At 38.1% G+C, this 25,416-nt stretch overlaps 2 protein-coding genes across 2 annotated transcripts in view; both read right to left on the bottom strand.

Moving 5' to 3' along the window:
- LOC149548099 (CBS domain-containing protein CBSX1, chloroplastic-like) overlaps positions 1–25,416 on the bottom strand; it is a 230,878-nt gene that overhangs the window by 53,423 nt on the left and 152,039 nt on the right. Inside the window, exon 6 of the mRNA XM_089792125.1 lies at positions 23,462–23,577. Coding sequence (XP_089648251.1) covers positions 23,462–23,577 — 116 coding nt within the window. The remainder of the gene's footprint in view (positions 1–23,461; positions 23,578–25,416) is intronic.
- LOC149548100 (uncharacterized) lies at positions 21,074–22,792 on the bottom strand. Its single transcript, XM_089793654.1, has 2 exons — positions 22,529–22,792; positions 21,074–22,012 (listed from the first exon to the last, which is right to left on the bottom strand). The coding sequence occupies exons 1-2, from the start codon at positions 22,790–22,792 to the stop codon at positions 21,476–21,478; spliced, it is 801 nt and encodes a 266-aa protein (XP_089649780.1). The 3' UTR covers positions 21,074–21,475.

Genomic DNA, 25,416 nt, shown 5'->3' on the forward strand with positions numbered 1-25,416 from the left:
TAGATATTGCACACATTTCATCTTGATGGAGAGGATGATTGAGGTGTATGAGGCCCTTCAATTGATGGTGGTGAATCCAGAGTGAGGATGATAATCCAATTCTAAAGTCCTCCGAAAGAAAAACAGTAAAGCAAAGGATCCTTGATGAGAGTTGGTGGTCCACAATGAGGTAAGTTGCTGATTTTTAAAATTAATGTTAGTCTTTTGCTTGCTGATTTTCATTCTAACAGTTTTTTAAAAAATTTAATTCCAATTTTGACTTAATTTTTGTTTGCATCTTGCAGATATGTTTTCTCTATCATAGCACCCATTGTAGATGTTATTAGATATGCTGATACTAACGCTCCTCGTTTGGGAGAGATATATGAGACTATTGACAACATGTTGGGGAAGATGAAGAGAATTGTTGCACCAAAGGATCCTACATTGGGGATTTATGAGGAGCATATTAGGCATATTGTGATGCGGAGATGGAATATGATGAATACCTCGCTTCATATGGCAGCCTTTTCAGAAATCTTGAATGGTATGCACAGTTGGGTGCAAGGGGCCTCCCATGTGATGATCCCGAGGTATTGGATGGCTTCACAAGAGCCATTGATAAGATGTATTCAGCTCAAAAGGCCTCTACTCTTCGTGCACAGTTCCTTCACTTCACCAACCTTTGTGGCACAAACTTGGCTAAGCCACAAGCAAGGTTAGATAGCGTTGTCTTAGCATAGAGAGATCATATTGGATGGTGGACCTAGCTCTAATGTTCCCGTCATCAAATAATTATTTAATTAAACCTTTGGTATGCGCCAATAGATTTAGTATATCTCGAACCCATTTTTATTTTATTGTTTCCGTAGGTTTGGCCATCGGCTATATTTGTAAACTCTCAGGAAGTTCATCCGAAGGGTATTTAAGCATGACGCATAGGTAGTAGTTGGGATGTGATTTGAATTATTCTCTTAGTACTACGAATTCCTATTGGAGTTCAGTATTGTTCTTCATTTCGGAAGTGAAAGATCTTCCCTACTTGGCTTTCTTCGGTTTCGGTGGGATTCAACCCTCACCCTATTCCATCTGTGTGTTACTTTGCTTCGGATTTGGCTCATTTGGAGCACCATCTTTGTGTGCAATTATATTTTGTGTTTGGAACAACAACTATCTGGTATATGCAAGCATTAAACTTTCATTCTATGTTAAATGCATGATTGGTGTTTTCATTATTGGCAAGTACTTATTGTTAATTCCCTCTTCGCCTGCACACCACCATTCTTCTTCACCAAGCTCTTCATTGCCAAGGTCACCGTACACTCCACCCTTGTCACTATACGAGCCTTACTCCTCACTATTTGCCTTGTTTCCAACACCAAATGCCATTGTCTCCACACCGTACCGCCTCCCAATCACCCCGTACGGCGTTCCCAACCCCAAGCGAAGCGCCCTCAATGTCAATCGTATGGCTTCCTAGTCCCAACCGTATGGAGTCCCACTTTTAACCATAAGGCTTCCAAATCAACCATACGGCCTCTCTATTGCATCCGTACAAACACCCAGATCCAACCATACGGCCTCTTTGCTAAACCGTACAGCCTTCAAACAGCCCTACACTCCTCCCTCTAATCCATACACTTCATTCTACTTTAATTGTTGGTAGTTGAACATTACAACAGTATCATAGACTACCATCCTACCACCTTGTGGACAATGAATGAGAGTTTATAGCCGAAAGAGAAGAAGATCCCATTCAGTTGATAGAATGGGGGAACAAGAACCCACTGTTGCCGAACTCATGGCTACTTAGAGATCTCTCAAGGAATCAAGCGTAGATCAATTATATTCAATGACTTATGGAAGAAAATCTCAAGAAATTGGTAGACAATAAAATATCTGGTGAACAAAATGGTCGCAGCGCGGACTCAATGTCGGGTACAAACCCTCATACAACATGCTCTCGACCTTCTATGCCATTTTTCCTCCACGAACGGAGGTACCACACAGAGGGAAGCAGAAACCTTTGAGGAAGGTCAAGGACAATTGAGAGAAGACTGGAAGAATGCAAATTTGGAGGATATATCCTACAAAGATTACGCAGGACTGAGAATGAGATATTCTGGAGGCGGAAACAAAGGATATTTTAACAATGATCTTAGAAGAAAGTTGAGTAAGGTAAATTTGTCACCATTTAACAAATTTGGGTCCATATCTGCTCAAGCATGGGTAATGAAGGCCAATACTTACTTTCAACTTAATCCAATGCTAGAAGAAAAAGCAATCAAATTTGCAGCACTACACTTGGAGGGAGTGGCGCATGAATGGTGGCATCATAGCACCATCACACAGGGGCATGACCAAATAAATACTTATGCGAAATTCACGAAAAGATTGATAGATCGATTTGATGGTAAAGATCCGAAACATAATTTCAAAGAATTGGCACAACTCGGGAAAACTGGATCAGTCAACCAGTACATCATAGAATTTCAGAAACTCCTTGTTTTTGTTCAAGAAAATTTCCAAAAGGAGATGGCTAGTGCTCTTCATGGATGGAGTGACAAAACCACTGAGGGCTTTTCAATCCTACCACCCTCTCAGAGGCTATAAAAAAAATGCAGAGCATGGCATCATCATCAACATTATCCTCTCTAGGTTACTCACACTCCAAACTGCCAGTATTTCCAAATGACAAAGATAACAAACCTCTACCGAAGAAATCTTCATTGGACGAAGCTACCAGATAGGAGCTATGAAGGAAGAAAGTATGCTTCAATTGCAAGAGACCCTGAGAGCCTGGGCACAGAGGCTGCGGTAAAGGAAAATTACACTATATTTAAGTCATATCTGATGATGAGGACGATCAGGAGGATCTACCCACACAACACAACCATCCCCATGAGGACATGAAGTGGTTAATTTGAACCGTATGGAGAGGATTGTAGCATTGGTACGGTATGGAGGAACCATTGCCTTAGTCAAGAGCTGAGATCTACGATATTTCGTGTATGAAGAACCCTTCAAGGACAAAGGGTTATGGTGATGCTTGATAGTGGAGCCACTCTAAACTTCATATACTCATCTTTGGCGAAAAGAAGAGGTCTACCTACTGAGACGCATGTGGGATTCTAGGTCAAGGTCACTGGAGGGACACTTTTGCCCTGTATGCACCTTGTTCCCCAACTGAGTATCACCATTGCTAACCACACCGTGACGGAGGATTACTTTATAGTGGACATAGATAATATGGAGGTTATTTTGGGCATACAATGGATGGAGACACTTGATGAATACACTCAGAGCTTCAAACAGATGGACTTCACTTTGTTGTCGATGGGAAGAAGGTTGTTCATGGAATCGCCAATGAAGGACCAAAGAAAATTTCAGCACAACAGATGGAGGTAATTTTTCAGCATGATGACATTGCATAGGTTGCAAATTGTTTTGTTTCAGCAGAACTTATAAAAGGACAATAGACCCCCCACCGGGATGATGATCTTCAAAATATTTTGAGTACCTATTATAAGGTTTTTTTAGACATTCCTTCCGGCATACCCCCCATCGCGGGTTTGAACATACCATCAAGTTGGAAGCTGGTGCCAAATCAGTTACCACAACATACTATCATACCAAGAAATTCAAACACAAGATCGAGAAGATGATTCAGGAGCTGCTAAAGAAGGGATGGATCTGTCCCAGCTCTAGCCCTTTTCCATCATCAATGGTTTTGGTAAAAAAGAAGGATGGGACGATGCGCATGCATGTGGATTACTGTGCGCTGAATAAGAAGACAATAAAAAATAGATACCCTATTTCAAGGATCGATGAATTGTTAGATGAGCTACATGCTGCGATTTATTTTTCTAAAATAGATCTTTGTTCCAGATACCGTCAGATTTGCATGCGGGAAGAAGTGTGGAGAAGACAACATTCTGTTGTCACCACGAGCATTACTAGTTCTTGGTCATGCCGTTTGGATTAACGAATGCACCAGCTACTTTTCAATCTTGCATGAATCGCATCTTCAACAAACAACTACATAAGTACTTGTTGGTATTCTTTGATGATATCCTTATTTATAGAAGAACTTGGGAAGAACACCTGAAACACTTAAATGAAGTCCTAAGGATCATGAAGGCTCAGTCCTTGTTCGCTAAGCAATCCAAGTGTGAATTCGGAATGACAGAAATATTATACCTAGGGCGTGTTGTCAGCAAATATGGAGTGTAGGTCCACCAAGAGAAGATTCAAGTTATCCTGGATTGGCTCCCACCTAAACCACTCTCTAAGTTGGGAGGATTCTTAGGTCTATGCACTTACTACCGGAGCTTTGTAAATGGTTTCTCTCAGCTCAGTGCACCATTAACAAATCTAACTAAGAAAGGCTCCTTCCAATGGAATGAAAAAGCACAACACACTTTTGATAAGTTAAAAGAATTAATGAGCACTTGTCAGGTTCTCACCTTACCCAATTTCACACAACCATTCATCCTAGAGTGTGATGCATCTACAGAGGGAATTGGCATGGTATTAATGCAAGATAGACACCCTATAGCCTATGAGAGTCGAACGCTTACAAAAGCGGAGCGTCTATATTCCATTTATGATAGAGATGTTGGCCATCGTGCATGCACTAACCAAAATCCGACAGTATCTGATAGGCACCAAGTTTGTCATTCGTACCAATCGTAATAGTTTGAGATATTTACTCGAGCAACAAGATCTAAACGAAAGGCAAAAAAAATGGTAAGTAAGATTCAACCTTTTGATTTTGATATTGAATGTGTAGGGGAAGAACAATGTGATTGCAAATGCCCTATGAAGAAAACTTGCCATCTGTTTACTGTCTCAGAGCTCAGCTGATTGGAAAGCACACTTATCGGTGGAATATTCCAAAAACACATTTACATGAAAGCTAATGGACGACGATACTCAAGATGGCTGATACAAGGTGGTGGATGATATCATTTACCATAAGGATCGGATATACTTGGTCCCTGAATCTAAACTGAAGCAGAAAATCATGAAGGAAATACATGACTCACCCTTGGCCGAACACCCAGGGTTTCTCAAAGGGAGAGGTTTTCATGTAAGGGACTTAAAGGAGATGTATTGCAGTATGTATGGGAATGTGTAGTCAGTCAACAAAACAAATCAGAACACACTTTACCTACTGGGTTACTGTAGCCCTTGCCTATATCAGAATGGAAGTGGGAAAGCATCTCTATGGACTTCATCACCAAACTTCCTAAAGTAAACAGGAAGGATTCTATCTTTGTGGTGGTGGACATGCTAATGAAGTATGCACACTACTTCGCCATCCCCTTAGGCTTTCAGGCCACGTAGGTAGCAAACTTATTTTTCAAAGAAGTTTTTTGTCTGCACGGGCTACCCTGAAACATTGTTAGTGACAGGGATGATCAGTTTATTAGTATTTTCTGGACATAATTGTTTCGGTTGGCAAGTACTAGCTACCACCCTCAAACAGATGGACAAACAGAGATTGTGAACAAACGGCTAGAAGGCTACCTCTGGAACTACGTTTCGGCACAACAACGGGCATGGTTCAAATGGATGCTTATGGGGGAATATTGTTACAATACCACTTATCACATGTCCATTGGGATGGCACCCTTCAAAGCACTATACGAATATGAACCCCTTTCATTTATTGACATGGTGTTGAGTGACAGTTGCGTACCAAGGGCAAGGGACTAGCTTCAGGAAGGACAAGACATCATGAGATTCTTGAAGGAGAACTTACAAAGGGCACACGCAGAATCAACAAAAAATGTACGCAGACAGACACCAGATCCAAAGAAGTTTTGAAGTGGGAAACTTGGTCTATCTCTGACTCCAACCAAATAGGAAATCCTCATTAAAGGCAACAGGGAAAGAAAAATTGAAGCCACGTTTTTATGGTCCTTATCATGTAGCTCGTCCCATTGGTGAAGTTGCCAACGCACCAGAACTTCCAAAAGGGAGCCGCATCCATAATGTCTTCTATGTCTCCTGCCTAAAAAAAGTCATGAGGCAGAACGTCGCAATACCTACAGATCTTCCACCGCTTAATGAAGAAGGGAAGCTCATATTGGAACTGGTGGAGATCATCGATGTTTGTGAGAAGACTCTGCAAAACTGTACTTTGAGGGAATACTTGGTACGCTGAAAACTCTTGCCATTGGACAACGCAACTGGGGAAGGTGAACACATTCTGCAACATCTGACATTGCATTTGCTTGAGGACAAGTAAATTTTGGGAGGGAAGGACTGTAATGATCCCATCATAAAATAATTATTTTATTAAACCTTTGTTCATGGGCCAATTGATTTAGTATATCTTGGACCCCATTTTTATTTTATTGTTTCCGTAGGTTTGGCCATTGGCCATATTTGTAAACCCTCGATAAGTTCCTCCGAAGGGTATTTAAGCATGGCGTGTAGGTAGTAGTTGGGATGCAATTTGGATTATTCTCTTTGTACTGCGAATTCCTGTTGAAGCTCAATATTGTTCACCATTTCAAAAGTGAAAGATCTTCCTTACTTGGCTTTCTCTAATTTCGGTGGGATTCAACCCTCACCCTATTCCGTCTGTATGTTACTTTGCTTCAGATCTAGCACATTTGGAGCACTACCTTTGTATGCAATTATATTTCGTGTTTGGAACAATAACTATCTGATATATGCAAGCATTAAACTTTCATTATGTGTTAATTGCATGATTGGTGTTTTCATTATTGGCATGTACTTATTGTTAATTCCCTCTTCACCTGCACACCTCCATTCTTCTTCGCCAAGCTCTTCATTACCAAGGTCACCATACAACTATTCTTATCTCCCTCATTTCCACTGTACACTCCACCTCTGTCACTATATGACCTGTATTCCTCATTGTTCGCTTCATTTCCAACACTGAATGCCATCCTCTCCACACCGTACGACCTCCCACTTTCAATCGTACGGCTTTCAAATCAATCGTATGGCCTTTTGAAACCCTAAAAATTTTGCAAATTATAGTTTCCATTTGTAACATATTACCCGATCATTTACTCAATAAAATTGGATAGGAAAGTGTGAGTAGTTATATGCAGGATATATAGTGTTGAAGGTGTATTCCTGCCTAGCTATGTCTTCACAATCAGAATTTTGGAATCAGACTCTGGCAGCAATCCTTGGAATAGGTCACACGGATGAAGTAGCATATTCTGCATCAGAAATAGAACATATAAAGAGTTTTGACAATTTTGGCATTTCTGGATTGATGAGGATCTGTATATTAATCAGAATTTTGGAAAATGAATTCAGTTGTAAAAGATACCCATCCAGATTTATCTGCAGCATAAAGCATTATTTGATGATATGTTTAGGATAACTACAACAATGTAGGATATTGAAACATTAGAAACATGCATGATATGTACATGGAAATAGTGATGCATGGATGCACTCAGCCAATAGGCAAATATACAGCAGTGCTCAAGAAAGTAGTCAAAAGTCTTAATTGTTTGCAGCAAGAATGAGGGAATTACAGAATCTTCTGCCATCCAGTCAGTATTTTGATTGGTTTTCATTATAAGCATCGGTATATTGAAATGGAAAAAACAAAATGGTGTGTGGAGCAAAGAACTTTCCAACATATGAACGATGGTGATTTTTCTAAACAACATTCAATCCAAAATAAGTATTAATAAACTCTAGATGGCAATACTTTACAGGCACAGGAGGAGAATGAGTGCAACCAAAGCAATCTACAGAAGGAAGGAATATACCTGTTTCAAACTATCAAGCCTAAAATTATACTCATCACACGATTATCAGAGATATTTGAAGGGAATGAATAAGAAAAAATACATTTAATCCCTCATTGATAAAGCTCAAAGAGTTAAAGCGAAGGAACTTGGTATGAGTTCGCTAAATATGGAAAGCTACATCTTCCCACTGTGGAGATTGGATTTCATTTTTCGAAGCCCTCATAATCTTAAGCCAGACAAAAGATGGAACCTTCATATAAAGCAATTGGTGGACAAGATTCAATGCAAAACCTTAAAAGTTTGATAATATGCTACAATGATTTTGTGCAACGAAAGACATCGGAGTATTCCATGGATTGATGGCAAGAATTAGAAAGAATCAACGTCCAACAAATTGTATTGAATAGAAGGAGTTGAGACATAGATGATTGTCAAATGATTCCACGATCGTGACAAAGCAAACAGTTACCTAGCATAACGCATAAATGAGTAAGTCAAAGCATAAGACAAAGGATAACGTGCTAGGAACCAAACCATATCACATCCATTTATCAACCACAGAGAAGCCCACGAGGATTTAGAATATGAAGTTTGCAGAGATAGCAATGATCGAATATGGTCATAATATGACCTTCTGCGGGAGGAGGAGACGGGAACCAATAATTCTTGTTTTATTTTGTATCTGATAATATTTTATATTTTACATAGGTACGAAGATTTACTCATGTAAAGGAGCCAACAACGATCATCATTGTTGAAGGAACATGAACCGCCATGCATACGAAGTCTTGTTTGGAGCAGTGGAGATATTCATGCATTGCACAAGAAACATTTCATGCGCATCCTAAGGCTCATGGGATTATAACTAGACTTGCCAATGTTATATTTGTATCAAATTATTTAATGCAATAAAGGGTTTATCAAATATGAAATATTATTGAGTTAGCAAAGTTGATTAGTTATTGTGAAAGGAGGCAATGTATGGAAAAAGCAACTTACACCCTTAGATTGCTTATAAATATGTGATGAAAAATCAGACAAAACCACCGTTTTTTATTTTCAAAAGCTCTCTGCATTCCTAAAGCATATATGTTATTAAATCTCCTTCCTTGAAAAGGTTGAATTTTGAACCAAACTCTTGGATGTTGAATTATTGGGCATACATTTCTATATTGTGTGACATATAATTGTGTTGAGTGGAGCATTAGCATTTGAATGTCTTCAATACGAATTTCTCCACAGTATAATCAGTAAGATTTTATTTGCTTTAGAGTTAAACTGTTATATGGTTTGTCCTTTGTGATCATCCTTATTTTCTATCAATAATCTGTTATTAGGATAAGTGGATCAAATTATTTGTTGCTATTTAAACCCAACAAATACAAATATTGTCAAATATTGTTATTGTTTTCTTTATTTGTATCTATTTTGTCCATATGAGGGTTAAAATTTCATAGACTGGTTTAAATACGCATAAAAACAAAATAATTTGATGAATCCTGATAATTCAATTGTTTATAGATTTAATATACATAATATCATAGAGTTGTATGTAAAAACATATAGTTCTGACTCTATCGCCCTTTTAAATTTCAGCACTGATGATTAACTCGCTCATATTTCTCAATCTATATGCTAGCAATATTGTAATTTTTTTTCTTTTAAGGGTTTGATATCTATTTGTTTTGGTAATTCACTTTTAATCTTATTTCAGTTTTCACAAGTTTATTAAAGTAATCGTATTTTGAACATTAATACTCATCATTATCAATCGAGAAGTTTCTTTAAAATCTTGCCATTTCGAAAAACTGTCTTTGCATTGAATCTATTTGCTATAAACATCTTGGATCCAAGTTTGTTGTCTAGGATCAGGTGTACTAGCCTTGGTTTTGCAGAGCCAAAAGCGCAAAGAATCTAGATCGAATTGATTGATCCTTTCAAGTTGGCCACAACCGATTAGATGTCCCAGTATCGAGCAGGCAAGGCTCGTAGGATTCTAATCTACAATTTTGGGAACCAACATGGCCTCTCTATTGCATTTGTACGGAGATCCAAATCCAACCATATGGCCTCTTTGCTAAACCGTACAACCTTCAGACAATCTTATACTCCTCCCTCTAATCCGAACACTTCCTTCTACTTCAATTGTTGGTAGTGGAACATTACACTGGCATGGGAGAGATAGACCTAAGTTAAAAACACTTGCTACTCACCTCCTTGCACAGGTTGCTAGTTCCTCAGTTGCAGAGAGGAATTGGTCCACATATTCATTTATCCACTCGATCAAGAGGAACAAACTTACCTCTAAAAAAGCGGAGAAGCTAGTGACAATGCATCATGTTGGATCGTCAAACTCCAGAGTATAGGCAAACACCAGCTTTGTGGTGGGATGTTGAGCCTAAGGATGTGGCCTAGATAGATGAGGATGACATAACACCAGGATAGGTTGGGGTTCCATTAGATGAGACTATGCTTCCTATGGAAGATGATAGTGAGGAGGACCTTGATTTTGATGCCATGGCGGCAGAGGCAGAATAGAAGCAATAGTCTGCTTGATTTTTCTATGTTTTGTTTTCTATGTTGAACTTGAAAATGATGATGATGCACTGATACTTTATGGCAGCCCTCTAGCCTATGGGCATATTTAGATTTTTAGGTTTTTATGATATTGCTCATTGCTAAACTTATATTTAAATATTTTTGATCACATATTAATATGCATATTGACAATTGAGTACTGAAATCAGTTATTATTTCCGAGATGGCATTCAAATGTTGTATGTTAAGGTTCTATAATGTTTAAATGACATGCTTTGTGCTTAGTTTCATAGGAATGACATGTATATTTGCAAATTTCAATGTATATTTTTAAAATTCCCTATATATATATATATATATAGCCGTCCCCCTCTCCTCCCCCCTCCTCCCCAAAATCGCCAAAAAAAATTGTCGTCCAAGAAACCCGTCTTGCCGTCCCCGTCCCAGAAACTTGGGGGAACATAGTTTAATAATAGAAGCAATCAGCTCCCTTTGTCATGGGAGCAAGACTTTTCCAAGTCCTCAAATTTCAATAATATCAAAAACGGTAGCGAAATGAGAAGAACATTTGTGTTTTCTTTCCTTCTATTCCAAATTCCTTGTCCTTTGAGAACCCTCAAAATGATGTGAATTTTAAGACAAACAATAACCATTATTAATGTTTATGGGCAACATAGTCCCCAAAAAAGTCGTTATTAGGATACCGTCCACTCCCAAAAGTTTTATGGAATATAAAAGCAGCAAAAGCGAGGACCTTAACTAAGACTAGGAAGCAACACCATGCAAATTAGGTTTTTGTAGATATATGGCTCTCACCAAAGAATGTTAGCATATTGTAGAGTGGAATTACCAACCAGATCTCAAAATACAGAACCATGTTAACCATATAGGACAGTGCAATTTATACACAAGTAAAATCTCGTAGATACTATTCTTACCATAATAATGATAGGCAAGGAAATGATCTTTCTTTATTGATACCAAAAACCACACAAGTACATTACCAATGTTCCAAATATTTATAGACGGTCGGTCAGTTGGAAACCAACCAACGCATTTCTTTATCGGCTAACTACCCAACCCGAAAACATAAGTATTTTATTCCGACATCTATCCCCCCCAAAAAGAAGTCGTCTTCCAGACAACTTTACAACATGAAACAAAAACAACACTAACTTCAAGAAAAAGGATGGGAGGACATCCCTGTGCTCGGAGTTCTTCTTAGCCGTTGGAGGTTGTGTTTTGTTTTCTTTTGCTTTGCCTGCACGCCCTGTAATACTAGAAGTGTGTCCATCTTTTTAGCCTCTGCCGCAGCAACGGTGCACTGCAATTTAGTTTTTTCTTTTTTCCAAGCTTCCTGCATAGCACCTTTTGCCACTACCCACTGCTACTGAAGATTCTTTCTTTCTTGCTCCCAATCCTTAGCTAGGCTCTTCTCCCTTTGAAGTTTCAAAAGGGTTCCTTGGAAGGCAACCTTCATTGTTGTCAGTGCTGCTAGGAGAGGCGATTGTTCCTATCCCATGGAAGTGATAGAGCTGCCGGTTCATGTGGTAGCCATGTCCTCGTAGGAATAACCACCCTGTTCAAGTAGGTTCTAGTCCGTGTGGCAATCAGTGTGCATAAAGGTGGCTAATGCTTTTGTCGTAGCGATGATGGCCTCCAAATTCTAAGCCTTGGCCTGTTGCATGATCCTCCTAGTAGAATGCTCTATGGCATGAAGCTCATTGAGGAATAGTTCAGCCTTGGCTGCAAAGGATGTTGTATCTGATGGTTCGCCATGCTCACTTTGTATGTCAACGTGTTCCTCAGCAGTTGGTGCTAGGGATGAAGACACCATGCCTTCCTCCTCAGGCAACCTGTCTGCTTCCTCCAATACCGTATCTGTATCCATATCAGCTAGTGTCATCATGCTATCCTGAAGGTGAATCTTCCCAGTTGTTTCCTTGCCTCCTACTAGCTGTACAACAAGAGCAACCGAATGGACTACCTCTGGACCACGAGGTGTTTGTCTTAATGAACACATTTGGTTTGGCACCTCAAATCTATGACCTTAGTACCAGAAGATTGTTCCTGAAGGATAAAGGGCGCCATCTTTGGAACAGATACCCTGGAAGTCCCCAATGTCGGGATTTGTTGCCTACCATCTTCACTCATTTTTTCTGTGACTCCTACTTGATCTAAATCACCAGATAGTTTCTGGTAAAGTTTTGGGGGTTCTGCTACCCCTACTAGAAGTGGTCCCTTTGATGGTGGTAAAAAGGTTACTACCTACGGAGTCCCCTGGAGATGACTCAAACGAATTTCTACATCCTGTGAGTCGGAAGAGGATGAATCCATATTGCTGCCTTCTTCCTCTGAACTTTCATCATCCTCATCCTCTTCTACTCCTACTTCTTCAGTTGCCACTGTTTGTTTCAGTTTCTTTTTCTTGGGTTCGCCACTATTATGAGATCCAACATCCAAGGTATTTAGATGGAGCCAGTAGTTCATAGCTGGTTTATATGGTTATACTCTACTAGCAAGAACCAGTGTTCCCTGGTGTTCACCATCCACCTACGTGCACATTGCCTCCAAGAACAAGGCCACTGTACGATGAGGCATATAAAAGGCCTTATGCTTCAACTCCATAAATTCTTGAAGTCTGTCCGAAAGAAATTTAGCCCAGTTATATATCTGTCCATTGTATAATCCATCCACTATAGGCAACATCCATACTACAATGTTAGAAGTGCAGCTGCCCGCAGTGAGCTTACTTTTGACCAAATCTACCACGCAGCGCCATTCATTATTTGCTAGAAAAAAATTCTTCAAACCCCGACTGTTCTTGAGGATCCCTTCCCATTCCACACTTGTAATGTCCTTTCGGCACATCAATTTCAGCCACTTCTTCTTGTCTGCTAGTGTCATAGAAATTTTTTCCACTTATTGTCCTCTGTTAGGAATTTCAAACACCCTACTTATTTCTTTGGCTGCATAAGAAATTGTCACCTACTGCTGAAAATGTTGTATTATAGATTTATGACTTGATTTCTCATATCCTGTGATTAAACTCCGTAGGATAGACTCAAACCCTTTTAATTCAAAAATGGGCATTAAAATGATTTTATCTACCTTGACTGTACATAATGCCTTCCTCATGGGATGGTCGGTCACTACCTGCTCCCACCACGTCCTACACTCACCTCCTAGCACACTTTCAAATGTAATATTTTCAATAGTAATGGTGATTTTTTGTGTGCCTTTCCCTTTATTCTGTGTCATCTTCCTCGGCAATTTCTTCTTTTTAGGATCAATTATGTTTCCCTTGCTCGGGTTTCCAATGCTCAGTTTCACCATTGTGCGTTGCTGTGTTAGTGCCCAAATCTTTTTAATTGATTGTAGATGCCACCAACTGAATTGTAACTGGTTGCCACAACTCCGCCCTACCACCCGCTGCTGCCGTACAGAATTTCTTAGTACGAAAATCTGCTGCTATACTAGTGTTTGTCATACGGAATCCTTCTTACCTCCGATCTATCATACGGACTGGTGCCACCATACAGGGATCTTCTGTATTAAATCCTTCTTGTTTTGTTGCCGTATGGAATGTCTTCCTCGAATGCTGTCGTACAGGGTTATTCAGTATGGATAGTGTAGCGTACAGAGATCTGTACCTTACGATAACACCGTATGGTCTGCTATTGTATATATTGACACACCGTATGGAGGGCACAGAGGGCTGGCATACAGGTACGACTGCAACTATGTCTATGTTTTGCCCCTGTACAGACGTCCATATGGATTGTCCTTGATCTTTCTTCTCTGCTACTTGTACGACTGATGTTTGTACGAGTACTTCCCTCTCTCCTTTCCTTGCACGTACAGCTAGTGCTTGTTGTTTCTTGGCTGCTATGACATGTATCTCCTCCTTATATAGACTTCTCCTAATTTGTTTCCCTTCACTACTCGTGCCTTTGATTTCGCGTACTCGTTTTTTTTCTTTTTCTCTTTCTATTTGTTTTTCTGCAAATTGGTTGCTTACTGACTTGTTTCTATCCTTATAGGCCTTTAACTTAGACCCATTTACTAAGTCTCTGATAGGTGTCGTGTTCAGGGTGGTTACACCTTTGTACTCTGTATACCCTTTTGGGTATCATTCCTTCGATTCTTGTATTTGTAACATGTTGCAATCTGCTTGAAAGACTTCATAATCTCCCATCTGCCAGTGAAATAAACCCTTAAGACAGTTTGTGTCATCCTCCAAGTATTCCCCTAACCTGAGTACTCCCTCCTCGTCAGGTTCCATCCCTTCATATTCTTCTTCTTCAGAGTCAGATGCCAAGTCTTGACTTACTGACTGGTTCTTGAGATCTATCGTGTACTTCCTTCTGATTCAATAGAAAGGGTGTTTCGTCTCCAATTGTGATTGGCCTTTGCTACTATTAGCCATTCTCTCCCTAATAAAGCATCATATCCTTTCTTCTCCATGGCAATAACCACAAAGTCTAAAACAAATTGTTGGGTACCTATTATTACCTTTTGCCCTATCAAGGTGCCAATCGGTTTGATGCCATGTTGATCTGCTCCTACGAGCTGGAATTTGGGCGGCCACAAGGTAGGTTTTCCAATTGCCTTCCAAGTATCTTCCGATAGAACATTTACTCTGGAGCCTCCATCAATTATCGTGTTTGAGAGTTTGTACCCCATGATCTCCATCTCTACCACTATTAGCGCTCTCCCTAAACCTATTGTAAATAAGTTGTTTTCTTCCTTTTCCACTAAAGGTTCTTCTTCTTCTACATGCTCTACTACTTTTGGTTCCACTTGTTCTACTATTTCTAGTTCCCCTTGAAGATCCTGCTGAGTTGGCAACGTCCCTTGTGTCAATGCGACTTGTAACTAGGGTACTGTATCCAGTAATTCCCTGATGGAGACCGGAATGGTAGTCTCTAGTACTTTTCTCATGATGTTAGGTACCCCTTGACCCTAGGGTTCTTGGCTAGCTTAGTTGTTGTTTCCCCTCTCAACTCATTTTGGATGTTCTGCTTTGCCTCATCAAATCTAGCCTTTTCCACAGTCACCTCCAGGTACATAGCTTTCTTGGCTTGCATCCTTGTTATTTCAAGTACCTCACTTTTTGATCCTGCAATATCCAACATGTTCACACCTTTTTGCCTTGGGCAATTCCTATCCTCATGGTTGCCCGACCCACACTATTTGCAGAGCATTCCTCCATTCTGTCCCCCTCCGTTTTGACATTCTCGGGCAAAATGGCCCCATTCATTGCATCTTTGGCATTGGATCACGGGTCATCCTCTAGAATCATATTGGATTGCCCTTCGGGGTGTGTTGGTGTTGCTATTGTTATTACTATTATTGGCACTACCTCTACGGTTATTCCTGTACCCCCCTAGGGAAGTTTCTGTATTATTGTTCTTTGGGGGAGTTGCTAGTGGTGTAGACTATTCTCCAACAAACAATATCTGGGTGTTCCTTGTTTTTAGGTTATAAGGGCAATCCTTGATAGCATGATCCCCTATCTAGCAAATCTCGCAAAACATCTTTCTCGGACATGCTCCTTTGGTATGACCCTCTTTTTGGCAATCTGTACATCATAGGTCTTTACCTTCCTTCCTCTCATCCTTAGTTCCAGCTACTTCCTTCATTAGCCGTTTGAGGTCCTTCCTTAAGGCTTGGATTGTTTTCGACTCTTCCTCACTTTCCTCAAAACTCTCACTAGAGCTTCCATGTCGTTTCGTCTCTGAGGTTTTAGTTTCTCTTTCAATGTCCATGGCTCGTATACAAGCATCTCCAAAAGTGGATGGTCGAACTATCTTCATTTTTTTCTTAAGGACGGGGTGAGTCCTTCAATAAACCATCATTTCTTTAACCCGTCCGCAGGCTTATTGTCCAATTTGCTGATGAGTTCCTTCAACCGTTTGGTATAAGCCTTCACCGATTCCTTCTTATCTTGCCTGGTGTTATAGATTTCTGTGATAATTTAATCATCATCTCTTAACAATTTGAATTCCTCCTCAAATGCTCTGTAATGTCCCCATTTCCAAGATCAATTTTAATAATAGAGTGAACATAAGAAATAAATAAATAAATTGTAATTATAATTAAAATAATAATTATATTGATAAATACTAATAATATCTTATAAGAATAAAGTATCCAAATTCTTATTTAATAAATAGAACGATGATATTAAACTAAGTTATCTTATATAATGTTGTCTATTATTATCTTTGAGTTATTATTATAATATAATAATATATTATAATTAAATAAGTATTATCAATAAATAAAATATATAATTGAATAAAGATGCTAATATAATAATCAAGAGATCACAAATAAATAAATCTTTATATGTTTATATGCTCATATAATTACATTTGATAACTAATAATAAATATTATAATCATTGTGACTCTACAAAGAGTCACAACCATTCTATCTCCATATATATATATATATATATATATATAGATATAGATATGGAAGTAATCGGAAGGGGGAGGAGGACGGTTGGTATCACATGAACATGGGAGAAAAATGATGATAGCGGAAGAGGAAATTTATCTTCCAGAGATTTTTAATCAGCCAAGAGACTGCTGACTATGAATGGGGAGATAACAGGGACATATATCTGTGATGGCTCAGATTGGAGAGATTAAAGCCAACGCACAGAGCACCAAGTACCAATTAGTTTACGGCACAAAGATAGAGTCAGAGAGAAAGATATCTGCAACGAGCAGCAAGATTCATGGAGTATGAGCGTAGCAGAAGACCAGTAACAGGCAGTGAAGAAAAAGAAAAAAGAGGAAGATAGAGATGAGCTTTTGGGTGAAGCAAACATCATATTAGATACACAGTGAGCAAAAAAATACTATAGAGATAACAGAATACATCGTAGAATAAAGATATTACAAATATCACAGAAGACTTTCATGAGATAATGATCCATCTATCTAGAGAGGAGCCATCTATCTAGAGAGGAGGAGCAGATGAATAGAAGGGAAGAGAAAAGTATACATTGCATCATTCCAAGAGCACAAAGAGAAGTAATATTTCGATAGCAATAGCCACCTCATATTCAGGGCATTCCAAGCATGAGAAAAAACAAACATCTCAAGCACAATACCAAATCAGGCAGCCACGTCAAACATAGACAGGGAGAAGTAAGACAATGATCCCAAGTAAATGTGTAAAAATATTGTAATCACATACAGGGGAGAAAGTAACAACTGGGAGAAAGTATAATCCACCAGCAAAGACATGAACAATAAAAGAATAATAAAACCTTATTAATAAAAATTCTGATTATATCCATTCATAACAGTCAGCATGATGAGTGGCTTTCGGGAAACAACATGACATTAGGGAATACGATTGGTGATAAGAAATAAATATAAATTATTGACAAGAGTGGATCATACATCACACAGATTAGAATCATGTCACAACCAGATAACGATAAGGAGAATACTTATGGTCTTATATTTATTGCAGGAGATGGAAATTTGAATTGGGGAATACAAAAGACTTAAGCAGAAAAAACAAGGAGCCAACATAATATCTGGTTCATACAAAGGCATACTGACAGTGGCAGACCGACATAATCTATATCATGCAGGAGGATGTTTCAGAGTCTGAAAGTAGTGACACCATTAATAAAGATAATACACTATGTAATAGAGATAAATCTAAAATCAATAAACCTCAAAGTCTATCGATTCTATGCCACTATGGAACACAAATACTAGATGCCCTAGTCAGTGAAGAAGGATATCCCTATAAAGCTTATAGAAACATATTTGTGACTTCATCTATTATCCATGTCAATAACTAAAGGTCGTCAATATTTCATTGGTCAAGGACAATTGAGAAAGTTGATATATATATATATATATATGTATGTATGTATGTATGTATGTATGTATGTATAATTTAAGGAATTAAATTCATTATAAAGGAGGTTATAGGAAAGAACTCAAGTGGATTGTTCTAATTTCCCAAGCCAACTATTCAAGGACATTACATGCTCCACGCAAGTTATCCCAAGTGTTCTTCTTACCAGCATCCAAGTCTGCATACCAATCTATGGTGATCCCTCTTAATGTGGCAAGAAATGCCTTCAACCATTCGTTACTGTCATTCTCCCCATTGGCTTGCCATATAGTTATACAAGTTTTACAATGGTGAGCAGGGTCCTCTGATCCATCCACCGTAAATTTAGGCAATTTTTGTTTATCAACTGCCATTTTCTTTCCTTGTTGCCGCCTTCCCAATGGAACCCCTCCTCCCAAGGGAATACGTCCACCCAGTGGAACCCCACTTCCAAATGAGACACCACTTCCTAATGGAACACCCCCACCGGATGGAACCCTACTGCTCGATGGAACACCCCCTCCAAATGGAACACCACTTCCCGATGGAACTCCACTTCCTAATAGAAGTTTACCTCCCAATGGAACACTACTTTCTGATGGAAGTTTACCTCCCGATGGAACACCACTTACTGATGGGCTAGACTCCTACTCCTTATCTCCACTTGAGGGAGTTCTTGTCGTTCAGGGGTTTCTAGTTTTCGGCACCCGAACTGGCTTTCCGATGTGTCCACCCTTCTTGACTTTGACGGGAATCCCCTTGTGTTCTCTAGTTACAACGTCTCTCTTCTTGCTGCTGGAGACGTAAGGTTCTTAGGGCGACTTCCTCCTCAATTTCATCCTCTGGTACTATCCTCCGATATATATTTGGAACTAGGGGCATGAAATAGTTCAGTACCTATCTCCCTATCTTGGCTTATAGGGTCCCTCTCCTTTAGGATTCCGCACCCTCTCCGTAAACCGTTGAAGAGCTTGTTGCCTTCTTTCCCTCTTGATTTGTGCTCTTTAGTCCTCAATATGTATGAGGTTCCTTGCCAAAAGCCGAGGAATCTGTCCTAGGAGATCATGCACTGCCGATGGTATGGAGAGTTCATCGCGTACCGTGCTCTCAGGAACCATCCTCTCACAGGCTTCCTTTTGCATGTACTGCTCGATTGCAGCTTCCCACGCTATCACCAGGTCGTGTGTCAACTGATCCTCCCTAGTTATTTCTTCCTCCTCTCTGTCGCTATTAGTAATTTGGATGCAAGGTGTAAATGGTCTTCCCATTAGTCCATCTTGTTAGCACAATACCTCCAGATCCGAACTTAGGCAACGGCACCAAAAATGTAGAGTGGAATTACCAACCAGATCCCAAAATACAGAACTATATTAACCATATAGGATAGTTCAATTTATACACAAGAAGTAAAACCTCGCAGATACTATTCTTACCATAATAATGATAGGCAAGGACATGATCTTTCTTTATTGATACTAAAAACCACCTAGGTACATTACCAATGTTCCAAATATTTATAGACAGTCATGTTGGTTCCCAAAACTGCAGATTGGAATCCTACGAGCCTTGCCTACTCGATGTTGGGATATCCAACCAGTTAAGGCCAACTAGACGGGATCAATCAATGTGATCCAAATCCCCTGCACTTTCGGCTCTGCAAAACCGAGGCGGGTGTACCTGATCCTAGACAACAACCTTAAATCCAAGACGCTTATAGCAGATAAATTAAAACGCAAATGCAACAAAAGCTTTCAAAACGGCAAGAATTATTGAAAACTTCAAACTTTGCGATCTGTGAATAAATGATTGTATAAATATGATAATGTTTTAAATAAAGAATGAATGCAACAAATGAATATATTAATTCCTAATGGAAAGAAATGAAACAATTGCCAGCATATGGATTATGAATCAAGAGTAAAAGACCAGTGCTTAATTGAATGGGCAATCAGAGTCAATATTATAAGTTGAGACATACAGCTTTATAAAGTTTAATATATTTAAACTATAAATAATTTTAATAATTCTAACGCAATGGATCAATTATATAAACACAATTTAAAATAGTCTAAAATGCACTTTAACTCCTGCAGAGGCAAATTAGACATAAATACGAAAATAATTAAATATTTCACAATATTTATGTTTATCAAATTTAAAATGCAATAATGACCCAGTCCACTTATCCGAATATTAAAATATTTATAGAAAGTAAATAAAAAACATTTACAAAGGACACAACTTAATAATAGTTTAAAACTCCGAAATATAAAATAAATAATTATGCCAGAAATAAATCACAACAAAGACACTCCTTACAGATGATCAATTTATTGCGAATGCATTTGGATTGCACAAATCCACCCAATAATCCAAATCCACGGGCTTTGTTCAAAATTCATTCCTTCACCAATGGACGAATAAAATTATTCATAGAGCATGTATATATGAATTGGGTATAAAAAAAAATATTTTTTTTAGGGAATCTAACTTGTATCGTTTGATATTACATTAGATATTTATAAACAATGAAGAGGTACTATGTCCTCTCAGGAACAATGCACCACTTCATAACAAAAACTAATCAATAACTTCCTTCTAACATTGTTGAGTAGTTATCAAAACATAGACTTTGTTTAACAAAGAATGAATAATGCCGATGCCGACAATCATCTTCCCAAACTATTCTTTTGCAACGAATCAAATGCATCCGCTCTGCTCACATTTCCAAACCTGCAATAAATATAAAATAATATCAGATAGTATATGATAATATCGGCAATAGTGAATTCATAATCCTTCTTCGCGAGACTCTAGTATTTCCATTGTGTTTCAATGTTCTCCTCCAATCACTCATCACATAGACTGAAATCTTCATGAATGCAAAATCTCCCAAGGTTACGGGAATTTTGTTCTACATCTACACGTTGCCAGGAGCTTGGCATTGCTAATGCCACATAGGGCTCCTCCTTGCACCATTGTCATTTTTGATGCCACATATCTGACTGGAAACCCTTAATTGAAGCCGGTATCACATGTTTGCTGCTGCACGAATTGTCTGATTTTATAGTGAACATCCAAGCAAGTTACTAATGGTTATAATCCAAAGAGATTCATGCCCCTTTTGAATCTAGAGCCTCACGGCAAAAATAGGGAGAGGTAGACAATTTCTGAACGCACTCTCTTATCAGGCTTCAATTATGTATCAATTCTCCATACATATTATACTGCTTGGTAGTTATCCGGATTTGCAGACTCCCGACACACTCAGCAATATAGGAATATCTATTCCCATGAACGCACAAGGTAGTAGAAGGAGTACTAATAGTTTAGTCTTCTGTTTTGAGTTCAATACAATCAGCATGAATAGGGTCCCAAACCACAGCACACGAGCAGTCCCATTCATCATTTTGCACTTGTGAGAGCGGAGCTCTGCGCCATTTTCCACAAATTATATCCTTCATCTTTTCATCATCTTTTGACCATAGTTCATTTATCAAGTTATGCTCTGGAAATTCTTTTTCTAATGCTTCACCCAGATATAACTTCTCTTTATTTTGAGTAGACTTTTCAAAATTTCTATATGTGTCTTTCACTGCATTTCGAGCACTTTTGCTTTCAGAAAGAGATTTCTTTCCTGAATTCTTCCTTTTCTTTCTGCAAAATTGGCAATACCAATCATCTTGAGTAGGTGCTGATTTTACCTTGGGATTACAGCATGACATGTGAAATGCTTCATCACACAAATCACAAATGAGAGTTGTTGAATCTTCCAAAGAACTGCATATTTTACATACTTGTGGACAGATGCCATCACCTACAACACCTGGATGTCCTACAGGACCATACTTTCTTAAGGACACAAACTGCCCAAGCAATCCACACTGTTTTAATACAGAAACACACCACTCTTTTTCAAGGTCATTCTCTTGAGATGGTGGGTAACATCAGCAGTTGAAGTGCATTCAGCCAGTTCAGTTAATTCATGTTTAACAGAAACTGTGGTTTGTCCCTAATTGCAATAGGACATTTCGAAGGGTGAACTGCTTTGAACTTGTAAGCTTGTAGAGTCCTCAATGACCGATCTGCTTCCAGAACTAGCCTCTCCAACTTCAAAAATATTAAATTTCATTTTTCCCCATTTACAATTAGCCAAGATGATCCTGTGTGATATTAGGAAATCCCTTCACTATTAGGTGCCTTATAATCAACATTCGTTCTTGCAGAAGTATTGCACATTTCTCCATCTGAAATTCTATTTGAGTTACAGTTTATCTGGTTTTTCTTGATGACGAAAAATTTCCTGAATATCATCTATGAAAAGTGGATAAACTTGCATTGCAATAATTTATATCCTCACGACACTAAGGAAAATTTTCAACTTGTGCCCGCCGAGAAAACATATCATTAGGCAAGCAGTCCTTTCCAGCATCTGTCTGAATTTGTTTCAGCAATAGCGTTATAGAATTACCTTGTAACTTTCTATGTTTATAAACATAACTATTATGCTTCTCCACATAATTTGAGGATTTCTCCTCATCCTGCTCATCTTCGATTATAATAGGACTTTCCTTGACCCCAGTGCATGCAAAATTCAAGGAAGCTCCAAGGGATAATGGGAGACAGCCTTGTACACTCATTGGCATTTGTTCCTGAGGGCCTAGATTTGGATGGCTTACTGTTGTATGGGCTGCAACAAAATCCAACTTAATGCTGCTCCTATGCTGCACTTCTTCAAATTAGAATGGAGACTCAGAAATTTTGTCTCCATCAGGTCGGTCAGTTGGAAACCAACCGACACATTTCCTCACCGGCTAACTACCCAACCCGAAAACATAACAAGTATTTTATTCCGACTACACATATTACTTGAGTTCTTGAACATGCAAAATTTACACAAAACAAAATCAACAAAGTACAGAAAGATTTCCTAGCAATATCAGTATAACTAAAGTTCCTTATATCATGCTCATTGTCCAAATCATAAGCCGTGAAACATTTACAGAGGTATTTGAATAGATAAGGCTATAATTAGCAGTTAATTTAATAAAAAATCAATTCACATTTAGCTTATATATGGTAACAAAATGCTCTGCACATGAGAACAGAAATTTTTAGAAAACATTAACAAAAACTGTTTAAAGAGGCTGAAAACATAGGTGAAATTTACTGTTCTCCATAAAATTCACGTCTCTAGATTACTTGCTATACTGACCCTATAATGTTTTTTTAAAATAAATAAACTAGAAGTCTAGTGTAAAACAACAGCAGATAAAATAATTACAAAAGGATATTGCATTTAACCAAAACATCACCTGGCTGCATCCTCAAGGTTAGTTGTTTCACGAACAACAATAGGTGAAGGGGTCATCACCTCAGCAACAATCTTCCCATTTGTTTTATTTAACAACTTTTGTAGCTCATTGAAAGCCTGCCATAGGAATCAACAAATGGTCACTAAATTTTCTCTGCATCACTACCTTTTTCGATGTTAAGTAAAAAAACTAATTATTGATATTTGATATCTATCCCAAATACAGGCCACATGGTGATCAAATATTTTGTAAAGTCAAAGTATAGTTCTTACTATATGGTTATTTGCATTTTTTTCTCAATAGTGTGACTTTTAATGATCTATCTGTCTGTGACATGCTTAAAATACATAGGTTAATGGGTCCAGCCAAATGTTAGGTAACAAACAATTAAACAAATGAATGAACTAAATATTAGGTGTTAGACAACTAAAATGGATAAGGAGTTAAGGCTTGGCTTTTAACATAAAAAATAATCAATGGTGTTGACTATTGTACATAGTTGTACTCTCACTAAAAATAATTTTCTCTCACTTTACCCATGTTATTAATATAGTAAGACGTATTAACCTTGACAGTAGGGGCCAAATAGCATGTGTGACAAATGGTAAAGCAAAGAAAAAATTATAAAGCAAAAGATGTCTAAATTTACAGTAATAGCCAGCCATGGCACACAATAAAAAATTAGAGTGAATCTGTTTATTGGGTATTCATTTTGATATAAACGCAGCAATCATCCTTCTAAAAGAAATGACCCTATGAAAAGGCACAAAGGCAGGGAGATATAACTCGAAGATTTCTTGAATATAATAAACAGCATTTAAGATGGCGTCAACTATGATAAAGTATGTTCAATGAAAAGGTGGTGACATTTATAAGGGTTATCTCTCTTCCAAGAGATGCATCACTTAGCTAGGTTATAAAGATATAAATGATGATTGGGAATTGAGGAGGGTATGATGCAAAAAACAGGTCTGTGTATATATATATATATATATATATATATATATATATATATTATGGTTAATGAGAAAAGGAGAATCATAGAGTGTATATACGAATGAGATCCTAATGTCCATCATCCATTGAAGAAGTGATGTTAAGTATGGAACTTTGATTTGGAAGTTGGTGCTTAGCTGTGGGATCTGTGCCTCTCTAGTAGGTTGGTGACAACAAATTGAGAGGATTTTTGTCCTTCGTGGGGTTGATGCTAACGAAATTTGTAAGAGTAGCTTTATATAAGGAATATTTTGTTGTGGTTTTTTCGTAAGGGTTTCCATGTGAATCTTGTGTTCATAATTGCTACGTTTTATATTGTTATAAATTAATGAATACTGTGGTTGATTATGTTTTGATATTGTAAAAGTTAGTATTAAACTGATTCAAGCTTTCCCTTGGACGGGTGTTGTCCCTCTCACCTCAAGTGTGACTGTCACTATAATCTGATATGTGCTTCCTCCTAAAATTTCAAGCTAGGTTTGTTTCCATGCACAAATAATCCCTTTCCCTTCCTCTACTGGTCAAACATTTGCACTCCTCATCATTCCAAGCCTGACACAAAAAACATTGAACTAGTACTACAATGGAATGAATTTTAAAAGAGATTTATCGTTAGTAGAGTAGCCTGTACCATAGTTGAAAAACTCTTACTCCACAATATCTCTTTTTGGCCCAAAAAAATTCAAAACTTGGGTCTTGGCAAAAACTAGGGGGAAAAATGAGCATTAACTCAACAATTCAATCTAACATTTTATATTTAAAAATGTTTTAAAAAATTCTTCAAAACCACACATATTACTATGTTGAGCATATTACTAATCTCCATCATATATAGATCAGAATTAAAATTTAATTCATATCATAGACTAAAAAATAAGTTAAACTCTAAATAAGTTATAATGTCACTTCCGTTAGACCTCACATCTAGAAGTTGCTCGGCCCAAAGAGATTTTTGGCAA

The sequence above is a fragment of the Cupressus sempervirens genome, chromosome 7 (assembly GCF_028749045.1).
Source record: "Cupressus sempervirens isolate cs-2001-9-10 chromosome 7, ASM2874904v1, whole genome shotgun sequence".
In the NCBI taxonomy this organism is placed as follows: domain Eukaryota; kingdom Viridiplantae; phylum Streptophyta; class Pinopsida; order Cupressales; family Cupressaceae; genus Cupressus; species Cupressus sempervirens.

What these genes read in the sequence shown, in the direction of transcription:
- LOC149548100 (XM_089793654.1), bottom strand. Translation starts at nt 22,792, where the DNA reads ATGCCAATGAGTGTACAAGGCTGTCTCCCATTATCCCTTGGAGCTTCC. An exon ending in TGTTTTCTCGGCGGGCACAA is followed by an intron (nt 22,013 to 22,528) that starts GTTGAAAATTTT and finishes TTGCTTGGGCAG; the next exon opens with TTTGTGTCCTTAAGAAAGTA.